General features: G+C 35.1%; 3 protein-coding genes across 3 annotated transcripts in view; 2 read left to right on the plus strand and 1 right to left on the minus strand.

Annotated features, from left to right (window-relative positions):
* The window catches only part of LOC113236314, an 18,555-nt gene extending 9,818 nt beyond the window's left edge, over positions 1–8,737 (plus strand). The window contains exons 9-13 of the mRNA XM_026472327.1: positions 1,461–1,719; positions 2,582–2,741; positions 5,989–6,080; positions 7,502–7,669; positions 8,449–8,737. Of these exons, the coding sequence (XP_026328112.1) occupies positions 1,461–1,719; positions 2,582–2,741; positions 5,989–6,080; positions 7,502–7,669; positions 8,449–8,564 (795 nt within the window). The 3' untranslated portion in view covers positions 8,565–8,737. The remainder of the gene's footprint in view (positions 1–1,460; positions 1,720–2,581; positions 2,742–5,988; positions 6,081–7,501; positions 7,670–8,448) is intronic.
* Positions 8,738–12,771: 4,034 nt separating this feature from the next.
* On the minus strand, positions 12,772–17,232 carry LOC113236287 (protein YIPF1). Its single transcript, XM_026472299.1, has 4 exons — positions 17,010–17,232; positions 16,538–16,716; positions 14,160–14,357; positions 12,772–13,843 (listed from the first exon to the last, which is right to left on the minus strand). The coding sequence occupies exons 1-4, from the start codon at positions 17,206–17,208 to the stop codon at positions 13,493–13,495; spliced, it is 927 nt and encodes a 308-aa protein (XP_026328084.1). The 5' UTR covers positions 17,209–17,232; the 3' UTR covers positions 12,772–13,492.
* A 348-nt stretch (positions 17,233–17,580) lies between these two features.
* On the plus strand, positions 17,581–20,916 carry LOC113236301 (probable asparagine--tRNA ligase, mitochondrial). The gene is made up of 3 exons (XM_026472311.1): positions 17,581–17,709; positions 17,784–18,797; positions 20,615–20,916. The coding sequence occupies exons 1-3, from the start codon at positions 17,581–17,583 to the stop codon at positions 20,870–20,872; spliced, it is 1,401 nt and encodes a 466-aa protein (XP_026328096.1). The 3' UTR covers positions 20,873–20,916.
* The last annotated feature ends 234 nt before the right edge of the window (positions 20,917–21,150 follow it).

Genomic DNA, 21,150 nt, shown 5'->3' on the forward strand with positions numbered 1-21,150 from the left:
CTAAAAAAACATAATCTTCAAATTAATTTAACCAATACTAATATAATTAATTTTAATAAGTTACGAACACAAACAGTTGACGTAGATTATAACGGACAAATTTTGCGAAACAATACCAATATGACATTTCTAGGATTAATTGTAGACCAAAAGATGAATTGGAAGGACAAAATGTGTACTAAAATAAATGGGTTTGCGTTTGCTCTCTACAAATTGTCAAAAGTGGCGAATAAATGCACGGCTTTGACAGCCTATTTTGCGTATATTGAAACGTATCAGGTCAGTATCATAATATGGGGCAACGGCACAGACTTTGGGAAGGGTTTTTATCGCTCAAAAGCGTTGTATACGGGCTATCTTCAACGTAGCGCCGTATGTCTGCACTTCAAAACGTTAAGAGTATTGCCCCTCTCATGCCTGTACATACTCGAAGTTGGTATGTATATTTGTGAGATGAAATCTATCAAAACCCATAATAGCGAAGGACGTAACTGCCAGAAACCTAAGGAACCCCAATAGAGTGATACTTGGTACAATACCCAAAACAAAACGTTTTCAAAATAATTCGTACGTTATGTGTGGAAATTTTTTTAATCATATACCAGATCGCTTTAAGCTTCTTCCATTGACTAGTTTTAAAAACGAATTGCGTAGGTGGCTCTTTAATCATGTGTTCTACTTAGTTGACGAATTCATGAAATATAAGGACTAATTAATTGATGCATATATTTTCCTTTACAATTTTTTTTTACAATTATTATTATTTTAAATTATGACGTACACGATTATGACATCTCGCATTAAATCAATGAACTTTAATTTATTAATTTATTATCTAATTATTGTTTTTACATTTAGTCTTGATCTATCAGTGTATTATTTGATTATTGTATTTGCATGCTTTTATTTAAGAAGGCCGAATAGGTTTAAGTGCTGATTTAATTTTTACCATCAACCGTACCGTACCCTATTTGAAGCGAATAAATGAATTATTATTACTTTCCTTAGGGGACGCCATCTGTCGATCAAGGTGAAAAGAAGGTGGTTCGTTCCGTGGCTTAGTTAGTATAGCGTCTGGCACAGTATGCTAGAAGACGTCGGTTCGAATCGAAGGAATTTTTTCTGAGTGTTCGATCTTTGTATTAATAATTATAACAAACTAGTGGAGTAATTTCACGAAAAAAAAAATGAATATCAATTCAATAAAAAAATAAAAAACAGTGAATAGCAACATTTCTCGCCAGGGCCGGTAGCTGTAAAGGTATCTAACTGGGTGATAAAACTTTGATATATTTCTTATAGATGGCGTTACGACTAAAAAGCCATCTTTTGTTACAGTATTGAACTATATAGCTCAACTATTCGGCTTGCATACTGTGGCTGGCTGGCTATACTACGACAATGCGCGCAGGATGTAGCGTTTTTCAAAACGATATCTAACCGCTGTATTTTTGTTCCAGTCATGCGCTATCCATTACAGCGGCCTCCTTCTAGCAATAACACCCTGTATCTCTCACTTACAACAATACTCAAACAAATCAACTACCTTAGAAATCATCAAATACCTAATTTCATCAAGGCCGCTCTTACCCGTGGCATGTGCAGTATTGGTATTGATAAGAAACGTAGATGCTGAAATTGTGAATGAGCTTTGCCCACGAGTCAGTGGGGGGAACCTTAAATTGGACTACGATCAGGGCGTTTTATTATATAAGAAAGGTAAGCGTAACACCTGGTATTAGAATACAGCCTGATAATTTATTTAATTATAGTTCTTATTCCGTTATTTCATTTCGGCATATTATGCTTTCATGTTCCATTAAATTTCATATTTCGTTATCTTGTTATAATTATTAATACACGTTACCTTGTTGTTCATTCATATTATGTCATTCATTCATTACTTCATTTTGGAATTTATAACTATATTTTATCACTTTCAATCACGTAATCTCTTTCAATCACGTAATCTCTTTCATAAACCTTTTCTGTCTACTGCATTCGCAACGGGGTATTTTTTTTAAGAATATCAAGTGACGGGACGAACGACTCGTGCGCCTAATGGTAAGCTACACGCCTGTCCATAACAGTTGCAGTGCCACTCAGAGCTTTAAATCGCAAAGATCTGAGTGGCATTGCCACTGCGTCCGACACCCTGAGACATAAGTTGACAAGCCCCATGTGCCTGTAATTTCACCAGCACCCTTCAAGACCGGAACGCAGTAATGCTCACTACTGCTTGGCGGCAGAAATAGGTAACATGGCAGTACTTCCCTGGACGAACTCTTTTACAAGCTACTGTGACTACTTTCATATTTGTTTTCTCAGTCTAATTTCGGTGACAAGTTCTGTTATTTAAATATTGTAGAATATTATCATGAAGTATTATTTAATATTCAAGTGTAATAACCTGAAGTATTATTTAATATCTCACGATAATTTACTCGAACTTTTGAATAAAAAAAATCGCCACCAAAATTAGGTAGAAAAAACTTACCTGAAAATTACGCTATTTATAAGTAGGAACTTATTGTATGTACCTTAATCTGTTACTATAAAGTGAGTGACATATTTTTTTTAGACTCGTGTTACATACAAGTATTGTTAAAGCAAATCGAGGCAGCACTGAAATGCATCGAGAAGCAAAACCTAAGACAGCACGGCGTCATGGTGGCGCAGAACCTTGTCGAGTTTTATTCGAGTTTCAGGGATAACAGGGATTTTAATCAAGAAAAAGTTAAGTAAGTTCAAGAACCAAAATTTGAATATGCACGATATACATTTGTTGTTACTGGATATAATACCCTTTGTACAGCGCAACAGCTACATATAGCTTTATAATAGGGCTATGTCAGTGTTGCCATATATTTATTTTTTAACACTCGTAACTCCATAAACAAGAATTTCTTTGGAAATGAAACTATTTTTCCGGATTTAAAACGCGTGTATTTGTTTTTTTCAAACAAACCGACTTTTCGGGCCCCTTACTCGATCTCCGTCCGACATCCGTCCGAAACAATTACTGTCAAATAAGTAATATTCGACAAAATTAAAAGACAAGTATCGAGTATGACGCTTCATTTGCATCACGCGTCTTTTCATTTGGTCAAGTATTGCTTATTGGGCAGTAATTATTTCGGACGGATATCGGACGAAGATCGAGAGTAGACCCCCAGGTCCCATGGTCACGGTTGATTGAGGTGGTACAGTCTTCAACAAGTTATGTCTAATATTGATGCAAACCATCCTATTTTTTACTATAGTTACAGTAGTTATTAATTAAATACCTTATAATTTTACAAAGAAAACATTCCAATTTACGCTTATTACATTAAGTTTTACAAATTATTTTATTGAATCAATTTTTATTAAGTTCAATTTATTATTAATAATATTAAGTATTTATTATTAATAATAAATTGAACTTTTATAATTTTATCCTGTTGGTATACCCTTGAAATTGAAAATTCAATTATTGTTGAAAAAAATCTATTGTAGTTATTCACCTATCATTGCAAGTTACAACGTTTTTATTTTATATTGGAATTTTAATTAATGTGCTTCCATCTAGCGGTCAATAGCTGAACGACGACGAATTCGAGATGTTTACCTAGTTCCCCAAAATAGCCGCCATATTACAGCGGTATGAAGTTTATTTTCGTTTCTTGTAACAAAAACAAAAATTATTACCTACGATAAACAGAAAATTCCATATTTATTAAAATTAAATTAAATAAGACTTAATGATGACATGAAACACCACCATGGCTAATAATAAATAAATAACGCACACACTCAACATAGCCCCGCACTAGGGAAACCCTGTGTCGCGGGTGCCATGGACACACACATAAACAACCACAAATTACACCCAAACTCACGAGAGAAATAATTGTAGGCCATACAACTATTTCTCCCGGCCCGGGAATCGAACCTGGGACCTCTGCGTGGCAGTCCGGCATGGTAACCGTTCGGCCACAGAGGCAGTTAATAATGTCATAGGTGAGACTATTATATTTGCAGAATAAGGCATTTTTCAACGAAAGTTTTACATACAAACAACTTACTTGGTACTTGGTGCAACGGGCTGGTTTCCGCAACTCGACGACAAAGCGCCTATTTTGCGTGTGGTACATACAAACAAAGCGAACGGACTAAATTCAAGTGCTGTTGACACACGTACCGCACTCGCGAAGCACTTCTGCTGTATTTATTGTTCTGTGGTTAAATCATTAGGCTACAGCGGCTTTTCGTTTGACCTACCGCCTACTATTACACCTGTTGTAGCTTATTGCATGAAAAATATCAAGGTAGTGTTTTTGAAGAAATATCCTACCGACCAGTCGTCAAAAGTGACAAAAGTGAGCTTCAGACTAAGTATAATGTTGCCAGAAGTTTTTAACTAAAAGCAAGTAAATTTCTGTACGCGGACAATACAAAACTTAAAAAGTGATGATTTTTTTTTACTCTTAACTGTTGAAGTAAATAATACATGTATATAAATCGAAAACAACGACAGTACCACAAACACCTAGAACTCTAAACAATATAGAAAAGTTACTTTTCTACACTGGCCGGGGATCGAACCCGGGACCTCAGAGATGGCGACACCATAAAGACCGGTGTGCAGTCGACCACGCAGGCGATCATGTGCGACAAATATCACTAAATAGTGAAAAAAAAAACGATTACTTTGACAACACCATCTTGATAGCGTATTTACCTCAGTTTAGTAAAATATAACTATTGGCATGCTGCTTGAGTAGCTTGTCTTATTGATAATGGAAGAAAAATTTAGTTTTCCTTTGGCAAAATCATGTCTATACTTACTTCAATGGCGCAGTGACCCAAAGTGGGTCTTGGCCTCCGACACCAGATTCTGCCACTCGTCCCAGTCCTGGACCCCGATTCAGAACTCTTCGATATCTTAACCGAGTCGTTCTATTGGATATCATTCTCGAATCGAAAGACGCTTTCCGAGCTTTTCAGAACAATCGAGATAAAACGTTCGATTCGGATTCGGATACGATATCGTTATCCAACAGCGTTTATGGAGTTAGACGTCGAATATAGATTACAAGAAAAATGAAATCCTTTTTTATACATTTTTAAGACTTTAAAGGCCTACAATTTCCTATATTTTGTTTGCATTAGTCTCGCATTAAAATAAATTAATAAAATTGAACAAAATCCAGATTTTATTTAAAATAATAAAAGATTTTCATATCACGTTCTTGCTTTGTAAACAATGTTGTATTCTGAATAACGTTTGTAGCCTTTGCCGGTCGAGAAGTACGAGTACGGGTGTGACAGACGTCACGACGTCTGATGTCGTATTTGGTTCGAATACGACAGTTTGACGTTCGATTCGGTTATTGTGAATAAAAATGAAAAGAAATCGTACGATATTTAATCGAATCGGTCGACAACAGAGTTATCGTAAGGTTCTGAATCGACCTGCAGAGCCTGCTGCTTCCAGCCACTAGCCACTAGACGTCCTTAAGACCTTTCAAGACTTCATCGCTTCAGCGGTACCTGAGTCGTCGGACCGGTCTTTTCGGTTGTCCCAAATAAGCCCTCTTCGCGGCACGATCTTCTCCCATTCTCTCCACGTGTCCGAGCCAGCGGAGTCTCGCAGCTTTTGTGTCTCACACAATATTAGGCGCGGACATTAGATGTTCAATCTCAAGGTTTTTCCTTGCCCTCCAGCTCCCATTGAGTCGGTCTCAGAATTTTCCGTAAGATTTTGCTTTCCGTCACTTACTTATTTTCCTCTTTCAAGGTCAGTGTCCAAGCTTCGCAACCGTACATTAAGATCGATCTAATTACAGTTTTGTAGACACGGATTTTTGTGCGTATGAGCTTGGACACCAGAACCTTGTGGAGAGCAGTCGTACACCTGGGGGCGTACTGAATCCGAACTCATCAACCATCTCAATCTTATATCATGTCTATAATAGATTTAATAGTAAATATTGTACGTTCCAGATGTGACTGCCAATTGGTATTGATGCAAGTTCTCGTATACGCTCTAAGGATATGTGCGGCTATGTTGGACGAGCTAAAACGAAAAACTCCAGGTTTGTTTGAATTTCATGCTAAGGACAACGGACAACTCCTGTCGGTATTCCAGATACTTTTACATTCTAGTACTCATGATATAGGGGACTAGGGAAGTTTGATTAGTGTAGTTCGAGTGAAAGAGTTCATCTGGAAACACAGTAATGTCAGCATTACTATGTTCCGGTTTTGAAGGTTAAGGGTGCTGGTGAAATTACAGGCACATGGGACTTGTCAACTTATGTCTCAGGGTGACGAGCGCAGTGGCAATTCACCTAAGATCTTTGTGATTTAAAGCACTGAGTGGCACCGCAACTGTTATGGACAGGCGTGTCAATTACCACCAGGCGCACGATTTGTTCGACCTGTCACTTAGTGCCATAATAATTATACCTTTTTTATTTTAAAAAAACCGACTTCAAAATTTTTGTCAAGTTTTATTGAAATCGGCTAAAGGAAAGTGCGCGAAACCGGATTCATCCCCTAGTGTACCACCCCTAGAGATGGAATATTTTCTTCAAATGTAAATGGCACCAACACTTATTAAAATTATAAAGGAAACTAAAAAAACGTATAAATTCAAAAAAATACTTAAGGCCTATTTATTCGCCCAGAGAAACAAATAAACTTATACAACATACGTAACAACATATAAATTATTATGTATCCCAAATCTGTACTCGAAATGATTGTCACATCTAGTTATTGTCGATCTGTGTAACTCGTTTCAACCTTGTTGGTTCTGCGGCGCACTGGTTTGGCCTTATGTTTTTCGAATATACCCACACAAGCGAAGGTAAACAAAACATTAATATTTTCGTTAAAGTTATTTTTCTTTTTTTTATTTTCTTTAGTAGTACATAACCTAAGTTTTTATTTAATTATTATTATTTGTGTGTAAGGAAATAAGCACGCTCGCATAAGCAATAATATGTATACTTATTATTAGTTAGTTTCTTAAGTTCTCATTTAAGTGAATTGTAATTCTTATGAGAATAAATTTCTTAAACCAGAATACTGAGATACCCTCTTTCCAACAAAATAGAATCATCAAAATCAGTTTTCAAATCCTAGAGTAATCGTGTAACATACTGCATGTAATTTTAAAAAAACATTAAAAAAATACAATCGAATTGATAACCTCCTCCTTTTTTGATATCCATTAAAAAAGTTTCTTATTTTTATTGTTTTTTATATATTTTTAAAGATCTAACATTACATATCTATCTATAAATATATTTTATTTAGGACTTCAAACAATTTACCACCGCAAGATATTGATCTATTAAATATGCATGCGTCCTATCGGCATCGAAGTATATATAAAAATAATAATAAAAGTTCAGAGGTAAATGGTTCTTAGTCTCAGCCTTTGTATATTATAGCTTTTTTAAATTAAGACATTATATTAAATTGCCTGTAAAATATTGAAACTCTGCAGAAGAATCCGGTGCAACAGAGCTGCTAGCTGTATGCCGCGGCGGCACGCAAATCCTGTACAACAGCGCGCTACGCGACGTCGAGTTCAGCTCCCAGCTGGGTTACAACGAAGGGCATCTGATTGAGTTCTGCGAAACGCTTAAAACTTGGGAATGCAGCGGAAATTACAGTAAGTTGTATATACTCCGTACACAACACACGCGTACGTGCACTTTTTAAATAGCCTCATATTCAGTAGTGGACTATTAAAAACAATTGTTGCTTTGAGTCGTATTCACAAATTCATTTAATGGGCCATTTACGATGTTTAAACCTATAGTAAGACAAATTCTTCACACTATACACAAATAATATCATAGAATAATCAGTGATCACAATTAAGGGAGTTAGTATGAACGTTTTCTTAGTATGGACATACACATTTCGTCATCAATACATATAAAATTTAATTTTTTCACTGTTTAAACATTCCAAAACACAGTTAATGTTATAATTATTAATACAAAGATCGAACAATCAGAAAAAAATCCTTCGATCTAGCCGGATTCGACCCGACGTCTTCTAGCATACCGTGTAAGACGCTATACCAACTAAACCATGGAACGAACCAGCGGACCTCATGAATTTTTCTATGTGCTTGTGTCGTATCTTTGTATTTGGTTTTTCAACGACTTTTTAGCCGTAGCGCCATCTATGAGAAATCTATGAAAGTATTTCGTCACCCAAGTAGATACCTTTACAGCTACCAGCCCCGGTTAGAGATGTAGCTATTAAATTGTTATTGAAATGATATTCAATTATTTTTAATGTGAAATTACTTCACTAATTTGTTATAATTTATTAATACACACCCCTAATCTTGTTTCTCCCACACAAAACCATCATTATATGCTATTTAAGCACTGTAATCTACCAATGCTCCGTAGTAAGTGGTCAATAATGTTACAGGCAACATGCTGTCAGAAATATCAGCAACATTCCAGTCGTCTCCGGAGGATATGACGTCATCGTTCAACAAGCAGCCCTGGCTCCAAAGCTTCGACAACTTCTCTATTGTTGACTAGATTGTTTAAACAGTATAAAAAGCTGATTAATCAGGGATGAATTATCGACACCAGTAGATTGGTAAGATCGCGCGAGGACAGCTGATATTGGCGAAATATTACCGTCTATGTAATAGTTGATCTGCCTTGAGAGTCGATACTGCCTCAGCTAGAATTCAAATTTTTCCCGTACTAATGCGGTTCATTTATATAATATTCTTTATTGTACAAAGAAAAGAAACATGAAACACACGTTATAATGGACATATACAAAGGTGAGCTTATCTCTATAAGAGATCTCTTCCAGCCAACCCTAGCCGTGGTGCAAAAATGAAGTCTGCGGGACTAATTGTTGTACAACAAAATTAAAAATTTAAATGTGACTAAAATATAAATGATAATAATATACATACGACAGACATACACACATACATGAACTTTATATACATAAATACATACATAAGCAGAATATATATTATAATAACAGATCATTTGTTTACATTTGTAACATATTTATGTTACCTATAAACTATCTAACACGTTCGACAGGAAGTGCTCTTTTAATTTGTGTTTGAAAGATGCCACCGATGGACTGTCACGAATGTCAGCAGGTAGTTTATTCCACATACGAGCTGCACGTACGGTAAAAGAATTGTGAAAGAATTTGGAGTTGGATTGGGGATATAAAAGAGTTCTAGTGTCACAAGTACGTTTTGGGCGGGAATTGGGGGATAAGGGGGAAAAACGGGAACACAGATAATGAGGAAGCTGGGGGTAATTTAAAATTTTATAAAGAAGACAAAGAACGTGCATATCTCGGCGAAGTCTGATTGGGAGCCATTTCAATTTAGTCCGAAATTCAGAGACATGATCATATTTACGTAAACCGAATATGAAACGGATGGCCAGATTTTGTAGGCGCTCTAGTTTGTTAAGCAGCTCCTCAGTAACATCCAAATAACAAACATCGGCATAGTCGAGAAGAGGGAGTAGTAGGGACTGAGCAAGCATAACCTTGGTGTTGAAAGGTAAGAAGAATTGAAGCCGCTTGAGAGAATGATAGGAAAAGTGCATGCGTCGACTAACCTCATTTACCTGTGGTATCCAGGACAGTGTACGGTCGATTATCAGACCTAGGTTCTTTGTGTTTTCAGCATATGCAAGACTCACTCCATCATACGAGACCTTGGGGAGATTATTAATATCTAACCTGCAGTAAAGTCGGTTGCTACCTACAATTATTGCCTGTGATTTCCTAGGGTTTACAAGCAAACCAAACGCATCAGCCCAAGACTTCACCACAAGAAGATCCTTATTAATAGATTCAATGGCAGATTGGATATTGGCTCTATCAAAATGTCTATAAATTTGTAAGTCATCTGCGTATAAGTGGAATGGATTTTACTTGGGTCTAGTGGCTTTATTTCAATATTGATTTTTTTACAATCGAAATTGAAACCATTTCAAATATGTATATATGTATCGTATAGTATACGTGTTGTATTGTTAAGTACCTATTGAATATAGAAGTCTTCTTGTAAAATTTCGAGGTAAGTTTGTGTTTTTTTTGTATCGTGAAAATGTTCGTGTCTTCACACCGTATAGTAATTAATCAGTGTATATCCTCGATTTTACTATATATTTTTTACAAAGTGGTTGATTCGACACTTTGACTGTTATCCGGAATCAACCAAAGCCATTTGAGGTAGTGTACACTCTTAATAATAAGTTTCGTTCAATGAAAAATAAAAGGTATCAGAGATGCCTTAAAGAAATAAACAACTAAATGTTACATTGCCAACAAGAATTTACATTTGGACTAGAAGTATTCAAATAGACACTTCGACTCTTGAAACCGGGGAAGTTCTCAATATCTAACGCAAGCACCTCTATTATGAGTCCCCGATATGCCAGGGCTATTAGTTATAAATAGAATGTAATCTATTAACAAGGCGGTGTTGAATCGCCACATTGTCGGCAAATACATAAATGGCTTTGGAGTCGCAGCTTCAAATCCGCCATTACAACCCAATATCACAATATGATAAATAGAGTATCTCTCAGCGTAACGACATAATTTTTAAGAATAAAAAAATGAATTGTTGAAATATTTATTATTATATATAATTTGTACATAAACATTTAGTACTGATTGTTTGATGGAAATGAGAAATAAACGCTGTTTTATTTTCAGTAATTTCTGTTTTATTTATAGAAAACATTTAATTTTTTACATTGCATAAATTAAGTGTATGTTGGGGAAAATATATTAACAGATAATTGAGAAACTATAATACATAGTTACTGGAAAACATAGATTTGTATCGTACATATTTAAATTCAAAATCCGTTCAGGTCTTCATCACCGATACTGTCGTTATCTGTCAATTGACGACAGTGTCGGTGTCATAAATTATCATCTTACTAAGGATTTACATAGATGCAAAAGTTGAAGTTCAAAGAAGAAAACATTTTGCCGCGTCTTGCCATCTCTTCTGCAGAACACGAAGACTTATAAAACTATATCATTATTGCCACTGCTACAGAAATATATTCAAAGAAGAAAGTCTTATTCTTATTGGAAATCAATGATCTTATTAATTTTAAATAGTATTTTTTTTAATTAAGAAATTGTTAAAGATTTGGTTTTATGGATTTATTTAAAGTCGTAATACCAATATTAAAAAAAATAATTGAATTAATCATCTCTACCAACGGACTATCGATACTACTGCAGCATAACTATCCATAGAGCGCGATGATGCTGCACTAATTTTACATTGCTTGGAATGCGTACGGCATCAATGGCTACATTTTATTGCTATTCAGGCTAGAATGAATAGGGATTTTTAGACGCGTACCATCTCGGTTAGAAAGATTGAGATTATAGCCGAACGAGCTTTAAATTAAATGTACATTTAAATATATATATATATATATATATTTAAATGTATATATATATATATATATATATATATATATATATGTATGTATATTTGCCACAAACCAACAAAAAGTCTTATTACTCTAAGTCTAATAATAAAAAATCTCTTTATTTAGGGCAGGAATTTTCTGTGCTATTTTCTCTTCCGAAAATACCCAAAAACAGGAATGTTCCGATAACAACTTTGCAAATACAATATTTGTATTGCAATTTTGACCAATTTTGACACGTGTTTCCTATCAACATTAACAAGATTTTGAAAACAGTATAAATTCCATGTCAATCTATTCTTTTTTTGCAAAATATATGAAAATAAAACATAATACAGATGTAACAAAGAGCAAGGACATTAGCAAAAATAATAGTAAATATAAATTTCGGATCGAATGATTAGTAGTAACAACATAATAGCACCTTTTTTAGATCCTTTAATATAGATAGCTACATAAGTATTAAAGAATGACAAGGAACTATTTGACCCTGAATAATGGCGCTATTGCCGTCCTCATTCACATGGCTATTCGTATTTCATATATTTGGCAAACAATCACCATATCTAAATGGCATGTGTGACAAAGTATTAGTCTTGTTTGCCTATTCGACAAATACACACCAAACTTGCTTCACCGCGCGCTTTGCGGCTTCTCGACGCGCATCAAAGGAACCAAATAGGCAAATACGCAAGTAAAACGGCCTGTTCATACATGTCATGTATGTTCAGTATGGTCATATTCATTATTTTGACTCCTTATTTGGCTCCATGTGTAGACGGTCATATTTGTCAGTACGACAAATATTAATCCAAGTACATCAAACACCCAATCACGAATACAAGGAGCCATGTGAAGTGTTGGCATAACATTACATGTGGACGCCTTTTCAGTTGTCATAAGATGCCATTACTATCTTGCTCAATAGACGGCAAACTACAAGTACAAATCTAACTGTAGTATGAATATTAATTAGATGTCCGAAATGTAAACAAAGGCGATAATCTAGTGAATAATGCAATACAATAATTATAAGAAAAGACCATGTTTTGTCGTAAATAATTTTATGACACTGGTAACACAATCGGAATCACAAAAATTTTTTGTACCGTCATTTTGCGGTGTCATAGATATCATTCTTGCTTCGTTTCTCGAACTCAAATTATTTTTTGTCTCAGTAGAGCGTTTGTTAAATTATTGTGTATTGCTGTCAAAGTTTTTGTTTAGTGTTCATATTTTGTTATAATTAAAATTGTAGAAAATGAGAACCTCCTTCTTTTCCAATTTCGTTAAAAATAGAAGGTTTAGCATCTCTGCATGCACACTTAATGACATTACACATTTCTTTGTTTACATTTTGCCCATCTAATTATGATTCATATTTTTTTACCATAAATAATATTGACTGTTGAAAGAGGAATAAACATGGAAATTTAAACATTAATGGCAGTAAAAACCTCACTTAGGTTATTATTTTTGACAACCTTTTAATGTGTTTATATTAGTAACGCAGAATCTACTTTAAAACACGACCCCTTATGTATTCTTAAAAATTCTATGACTCAAAATTCTTAACTAAAAGTAACGACTCAAGTAGTAATTAACTTAAATATCAACTTTATATTACGAGTTATTAACACCAAACAGTCACTAAACGAAAAAATAAAATTTCGGGAAATGTCCATTAGAGTTCCTGAAAGAAAGTTTACATTTTAAAAAGCGTGATTTTTGTTTAGAGACAGCTTGGGTTTCAATGTATCGTATTGAAAGATTTCTTTTAAAATAAAGTACATTATTGTAATGTTCCACACCAATACTAGTTTATAAAATACTATAGAGGACACTACACTCGTCACAATTTCAATAGTAATATATTCATACTTTCCATTGAAACAACACTATCTGGTTGCTTTAGTATGCGTACTGTTGAACTACAGAAAACTGTATATCAGTGATGTACGGAAAATGTGGTACATTCTTTATGCAAATAAAAAATCTATCTACTAATAAAAAAATTACGGTTTAACAGAGGACACAGCGGGCGCTAGCGTAGGTACTCTAACAGTAGTAGTGGTAAGAATATCAATAGTAGCTGGCTTATGGAAGAAATATAACATAAACCCAGCAGCTAATAGGAAATGGCATGCTAAAATTGACCCAACCAAAATTAGGAAATATTTAGATTTTCTCAATGCTGGTAGGAGCCAGAATATTAGTACAGCGCCTGAAACTGAAGCCGCCATGAGGACAAGAAGCCATTGGAGCCAGCCCACTTGGATAGTCCAGAAGATAGCGACTGGTATGTAGATGGAAAGGGAATATCCATACAGACAGAAGAGGGAGATCATTGTCGGTGAACTGGAGACCTGAAAACATTTTATTTTTGGTTTTTGCCTTTCCAAACGTAATTTTCCTTACAACACTATTTCCATCTAATTCCCTAATTTTACCATGTAAGTGATTGCATTAGCAACCTAATTTGTGAAGCAACATTAACATCGAACCTTTATGTAGCATATGTAATTAGCATGTAAAGAATTTGGTTGTAACTGTAAGCTGCAAGCAAGCACTGGATTTATCACAGTTTTACTAGTATCTCAAAGGCTGAAGATTTCACTGAAAGTCATGTTCAATAAGAATGTACAACACATCTAGTAAATTCATTGATGCTTTGAACTTTACCTGGGCGTCAATGTCATCCTGTCCATCTGGCACAGAGGTCCATTTAAGTGCAGCCCACAGCGCTAATGGCACAATCCACACATAGCACATGATGGCGGTGGCCGCGTATGAGACGAGGTGGAAGTCGTAACGCCAGTGGCCAGCATTCTGACTGTGCAAATAGTTTGCTATGTTGCCACTCACTGCTATTGTAAAGATCTGGAATATTAGAGAATGATGAATTGATTTTTATTTATTCAATCGTAATATTATGAGTGATGCACTAAATGGCTTCTTCAATTGATTACATGCACAGAACTACCGTAAGTGATGTTGTCACTTGTCCAATTTTTCAGTATTACGATTTGATGGTTTTGTGCTTTGGATTCAGTGTTTATGATAATGTCAATACCAAAAACATAACATTATGGTTAATTGCAATTGGACCTAGAGCAATCCAACCATTACCAATGGCAAACCTTCTAAGTCTTCATAGAATTAAAGTAAGCCATGTTACCGAGTTCAACTTTGTGGCCTGATTTCTTTACACTGGTTACATTAGTTTGAAATTTGGAGAGCAGACTGTCAGACCTGGATGTGAAATGTGATGCTGTCAAGGTTCAAACTTCTGCAGCCATCTTTTACTACTTTGTCGACAATGTACTTACATGTCGCCACTGTTTGAATGTTTATCAATAAGATAGGCTACTGTAGCCATCTAAACGCACGAGAAAAGTTGAACAACAGCAGCTCTCATTCTAAACAATAGCAGTGGCTGTAGCCAAAACTAGGATAATATATAGTGGTTATAATACAACAATTGAACATGCTATTGGGAATAGCAGAGCACCAAGATCCTGAAGCAGAGCTAAGTACCAATTCATCAGAGAGTGAAAGTACAACATAATTGCCATGATATCCTTTGCTCTAGTTAACTTCGGACTAATGATGACTCTGGTGGCCCAGTGGTGACTGTTTTGGGCACTAGAAGAGTAGTAGAAATGTATCTAAATTGATTCCAGTCTGAATGTTCTAGGTATTATAGTGCAATCAAAGCCTATACTCTAATAATTACAGTCTACAAAGATGCCTAGTTTGAGACCAGATAGTTAACCAAAATATTATTTTATTTCTCTGGTTCCTACAATTCCACTATAACATTTTTATTGTTTTTATTGTCACCCATTCGTAATGAATCACTTGAACTGGTAATTGTCCAATCCTTTATTTTTTTATCATAATGTAAAGAATCAGGTAGATACTTTAATTAAGGAACTTTGGAACAAAGACTGATAAATTTCGATTTTAATTTTGTTTAGTCTCATTGACAGAATTTGTCACACTGTGTTCAGATCCGTGCATTTAAAACATATTTTTAAAGCTGATTGAGTGGTTGATGTTCAGGTTGGTTAAATTATTTGTAGAGATGAACAAAAACTACCATTGACATTAGGAGAGAAAAACAAATCAAAATGTGACTTTTCGGTTTTTGTTTATTAGAGTATTGACTCCTCAATTATAAGTTTTTTTATGATACTAAGTGTTGGGACGCACTAGTAAACGACACGCCTGTCCATAACAGTTGCAGTGCCACTCATAGCTATAAATCGCACGGATTTGAGGTCCACTGTCTCTGTGCCCATCACCCTGAGGCCTATAGTCCCTACCAGCCTCCTGGTGGGGACAAGTGCACTTTTTTTCCACTAGATGCTTATACGAGCGCTGCAGTGATGCCACTATGGCACTACATCCGCATCACTACTAATTTTCATACAATATTTAGAAGTGCAGCTGCAGTGCCACATACACGCCACATTTGCAGACTAGATATTATATGAAAATTCAGCAGTGGCATGGCTGCCACGCCACAATGTGCTACGGCAGTGCATCTGTCAGCGTCTAATTTGAAGGCGCCCAATTAGCAGGTAATAAATACCATGCTTTAAAATAAATAGTTATACTTTTCATTGATATAGTTTTACTCTCGACTGTACTTATTAATAGAAACGGTTGGGTAACTTTTTTCCACACTTCCCCACCAACCAGTGATGGTGTGGTGGGGAAGTGTGGAAAAAAGTGCCCTTGTCCCCGCCGGGGGGGACAGCTGGTTGGGTCTAGTGGAATAGGCTCACCCTGAGACATAAGTTGAAAAGTCCCATGTGCCTTCAATTTCACCAGCACCCTAACCCTTCAAAACTGGAAAGCAGTAATGTTTACATTCAGAAATAGGTAAGGTGGCAGTACTGCCCTGGGTGAACTCCTTCACAAGGAGTTCTACTCCTACTAATGTTCACCTACTGTTAAATGTGTTAACATTGAACCTTATTGAAAATCATACTTAAAATCATCATAATTCATACTCTTCTACACAATCGGAATAACAAAATAAGGCTACTCACCAAAGTGAAAGATATCCATATAGGTCCATACAAATCAGGTTTCCCCTTGATGCGCTCATCAAAATAGTTGCGTGATACCTTCTGTGGCAACACCGAAGATATTATCCGTTCCACCACTTCATTTGTGTACACATCAAAGTACTTCTGATAGTATTCTATGGTCCAGAAGTTGTGATTTGCTGTCAATTTTAATGTTGTGCTTAGAAAATGTGTCACTGATATGTAAATACACAACATAACATTTATCACATAAGATATGGTTATCTGTACTAAATACACAAGATGATATGATGACAAAATAGAATGCATACACTTTTATATATTATAATCTCATAGTATAAGACGTTATAAACTTTATAATAGTCATAACTCAATGGAAATAATAGCCTTTTGCAACAAAATGTGTTGCAATTAAGACTTTGAAATCGATTATCATCGAAAATATTATCATCCGAAAAACCATTCTACTCACATTTAGGAGTTTCCATAGATTCCTCAGCTACCTTAGGTTCATCAAAATTATAATTGGGGTTGTTATAACTCTGGTTAGACATGGTGTTATTATATTGATTGGTGTGTACCGCTTCCACGTCGATTCTCGCACTACGCTCATTGTGCTCAGGGGAATAGTCCTGGAAATTGAGTAATTCGCCTGTGTTAACGTTCGACATGATGGTTAAGGGTGTAAAAACTCCTAATTTCAACGAATTATCGGTACAATTGCGAGAAAAATATTTTTCCTGACTCTCGTCAGCACAAAGCACGTCAGTCGGTTGTCAAAAATGACAATCTACTTTTTCACTTTTCAGTTCTGCTGCCCTACCGAGTTATGTCGATTTTTGGAAAAGTTACGGTTTTCTCTATCTCTATGTATTGGTCAATGTAATCTTAACCTACAGTGTCAGTCAATTCACACCGGACTAAACAAAGAATTTACTAACTTCATCTAAACAAACAAACTTAGAACTTTTTGAAATTTCGTAAGCAAGTCAGCTGTTTACTGATGGATTTAAAAAGGAATTAAGATTTCTTATTGTTGAACAATGATATACAAAAATGTATTTACTAGTCAGATCAGACGCGGAATTAAGTTAAAACAAACTTTAAAAAATTACAGCGTTATAGCTTCTGTTTTGGAGAAAGCGAACATCGGTGAGGTTACTGAGGTTAAGGTTTGTGTTGATGTTACTTGAAAACTATGATAATTTTGACTGTAAATAGCTGTATATGTAATTATATATTTCAGGGATGGGTTAAGAACTTACGAAAGCAAAAAGACCTAACGTTTATTGACGTAAACGATGGATCTACCTCACAAAAACTTCAGATCGTAATACCGAAAAATCTGAACACTAACGATCTCACTTACGGTAGTTCCGTGCTTATAACAGGCAAACTCTCCAAAAGTCCCAAAGGGCAGTTGGAACTAGTCGCCGAACATGTGAACGTAATGGGAACTTGCGTCGTTTCGGATGGTTACCCTTTTAACCCAAGAACTGCCCATCCTCCTGAATACATACGCCAATTCCTGCATTTAAGATCACGAACAAATTACTTTTCAGCTATACTGAGAGTACGCAACTCCTTAACGAGGCACATACACAACTATTTTGAATCTAAAAACTATCTTCATGTCCATACACCAATATTAACGTCAAATGATTGTGAGGGAGCGGGTGAAGTATTTAAAATACAGCCAGATAATGAAATAACTGTTAAAGCTATGATGCAGGAAGGTAGAGATAAAGATTCAGTATATTTTGGCACCAAAACTTTCTTAACTGTGTCGGGACAGTTGCACCAAGAAGCTATTTGTCGGGGCATGGGCAATGTGTACACTCTAGGACCAACATTTAGAGCGGAGAATTCAAGATCAAGACTCCATTTGTCCGAATTCTACATGCTAGAGGCAGAAATAGCTTTCTGTGATACCCTTCAAAACTTGCAAAATGTTATAGAAGATATGTTAAAGTATTTATTTATTAAAACTCATGAGAGTAATGCAAATGATCTGCATATTATTGATAAAGAGAAATCTGTATTGCCTCTTTGGGTTAATAAAGAGTTTGTTACAATGACTTACAATGAAGCAAAAGGAATTTTAGGGAAAAGAGGTTTAGATATGACAGATGAAGGGATAAATAAGGAACAAGAGCTAGCTTTGGTGGAATATTGTAATGGTATCCCTGTATTTGTTATCAAATGGCCTAAGGAACAGAAGTCTTTCTATATGAAGGAGTGTCAAGATGACAATACCAAGGTATTAAATTTTTTTAATACGCACTGTTAATACAATAGTGTATTAACTCAGAAAATAATAATAATAACGTACACACTCAACATAACCTCGCACTAGGGAAACTCTGTATCGCGGGTGCCATGGACACACACATAGACAACCACAAATTACATCCAAACCATTGACTTACAAATAAATGGACGACAGGTCTAGTACAAAAACCATGAAAAAAATGTCCCAAGTCAACCTATTTAAACGTAGTGACATGTAAAGGAATATGAAAAAGCTAAAACTTTGAATTTAAATTGTAATGTCATCGCAGTACTGTCTAATTGTGCTTGCTTCGCTGTCAGTCGAACAAACGAAGACTAAAGCGTGAATGACGCTCTGTATACGATTTTAACGCCCTATAAGTTCGGACACTTTTTAGCGCGGACCCGACGTCCATATAATTTTAAGTCAATGATCCAAACTCACGAGAGAAATAAATGTCGACATATGGTCGAAATGTTTCTCCCAGCCCAGGAATCGAACCTGGGACCTCTGAATAATTTAATATTTTTGAATAAAGGATTATTTTGGCCAGAACTAGCTCATATAAACTGTGTCCCATTTTGAGTTAAGTGGATATCTTTTGATTGTTTCTTACAATATTCTAATGATGGCTTTTTTTGATGTGTATAGTCAGTGTATAGAATCAAATTTTACGTTCAGTAATGATATAATGAGATTAGCATGGGATCATGGAGAATGGCACAGAAACTTGGAGGCCTATACCCAGCAGTGGGTGCAGTCAGGCTGTATTTGATGATGATGATGAATGATATAATATTAAATTTCACACATTTTGAGTTACAACACTTTTGTGACAGTTACAACACTATGTTAAGAGTGTTGAGTGTGTAATTCATTGTAATAGCAGCGTGTGTTAGTAATTTATAAAAAGATAACTATTTCACAATTAGAAGGTGAAAAATAATTTTACTGTTTTTACAATTGACTTTTTTTTTCACTTTGATAATGATGGCACTGTTGCATACTTCTTTTTTTTAATTAAATTGAATGAATATTTGTGATATTGTAGATTTTTTCTGATTTTCAAAGTGTGCATTAATATGCACATCATCATCAAATCGAAAGAGAAAAGAAAAAATGAAAAAGGAATTAGCTTATAAGTAGTGATCGGAATTAAGAGAGTGAATTTATCTAAAGTATGAACATTTCCTTGTCATGAACCCATTTCGTCATCAATGCATATAAAATTTCTATTTTAACTGTTTATTTTCTATACAGACTAAAATATAGGTTGCCTCGTATTTATTTTTTAATTAGCCAAGGTATTTAAATAAGTACGTAACTACCTGTAGAAACACAACTACGATTTTTTTTTTAAACAATAATTTGTAGCTAATTTTGATATTTAATGTGATGTAATATTTTGACGCCAATGTACTCAAATTTCAATAAATAATGCGCATATTCAAATATAATCAATTCTGAGAAGTATCAGGATTTGTTGAAGGGAATGACTACGTTATTCTCTTTAGTTTAGATAAATTAACTCTCAATTCCGATCATTGCTTATAATCCTTTACAAATGTTTATAAAACTTGTTCAAAAACATTGAAAGCAATAATAAATCAATATACCATATATGCATAATGCTACACATAATAATAAAGACTTGTAGTAGTAAGTTTAGTTAAAGTATCTTGTGTTTGGAGTAAATAAATTAGAAAACTTTTATTACAAAATTACAGCTTTATATTGCTGAGATTACGAAGTTGTCAAGTCAGTTCTTCTATAATAAATAACTAGTCAACTTTTGCCCATTCCAGGTGGACGCCCTCGATCTATTAGCCCCGATAACCGGTGAAGTTGTCGGCGGTAGTCTCCGCGAAAACAGCTATGACAAACTTAAAGCTAAACTTCCATCCGATAGACTTAACTGGTATCTAGAATTGAGAAAATTCGGTAATATACCCACAGGCGGTTTTGGACTAGGTCTAGAAAGGTTTCTACAAGTTATTTGTGGTGTTAGTAATATTAAAGACACTCTGCCTTTTCCTAGATGGCCGCATAATTGCGATATGTAAGGACAGCTTGTTGTATTTGTTATTGTAATGTTAATAAAGATGTTATTAAGTGAAATATATATTTTTTTCTAGCTGTAAATCAACAAAGTAACATTGTACCGTCCTGTTTATGTTTACCTATTATTTGTTTATGCTAACCGGTCGGCTAGTTAACTGTTGGCATATGATTTCTTAAGCCCGAGTAACAAAATCTAAACTACTTTGTAGTGTCCACCGCTAGATGTCGCTGTACGAGTTTTTTGAGTCTGAACATTATCCCTAGTTTTTGGAATGGATTA

The sequence above is a fragment of the Hyposmocoma kahamanoa genome, unplaced genomic scaffold (genome assembly GCF_003589595.1).
Source record: "Hyposmocoma kahamanoa isolate Upper Pololo Valley unplaced genomic scaffold, ASM358959v1 91, whole genome shotgun sequence".
Classification (NCBI taxonomy): domain Eukaryota; kingdom Metazoa; phylum Arthropoda; class Insecta; order Lepidoptera; family Cosmopterigidae; genus Hyposmocoma; species Hyposmocoma kahamanoa.

Coding starts and splice junctions, on each gene's coding strand:
- LOC113236287 (XM_026472299.1), bottom strand. CDS start 17,208: ATGTCGAACGTTAACACAGGCGAATTACTCAATTTCCAGGACTATTCC. Junction 14,358..16,537: donor TATGGATATCTTTCACTTTG/GTGAGTAGCCTT, acceptor CTAATATTCCAG/ATCTTTACAATAGCAGTGAG. Junction 13,844..14,159: donor AGGATGACATTGACGCCCAG/GTAAAGTTCAAA, acceptor AAATGTTTTCAG/GTCTCCAGTTCACCGACAAT.
- LOC113236301 (XM_026472311.1), top strand. CDS start 17,581: ATGATATACAAAAATGTATTTACTAGTCAGATCAGACGCGGAATTAAG. Junction 17,710..17,783: donor GTGAGGTTACTGAGGTTAAG/GTTTGTGTTGAT, acceptor TATATATTTCAG/GGATGGGTTAAGAACTTACG. Junction 18,798..20,614: donor GTCAAGATGACAATACCAAG/GTATTAAATTTT, acceptor TGCCCATTCCAG/GTGGACGCCCTCGATCTATT.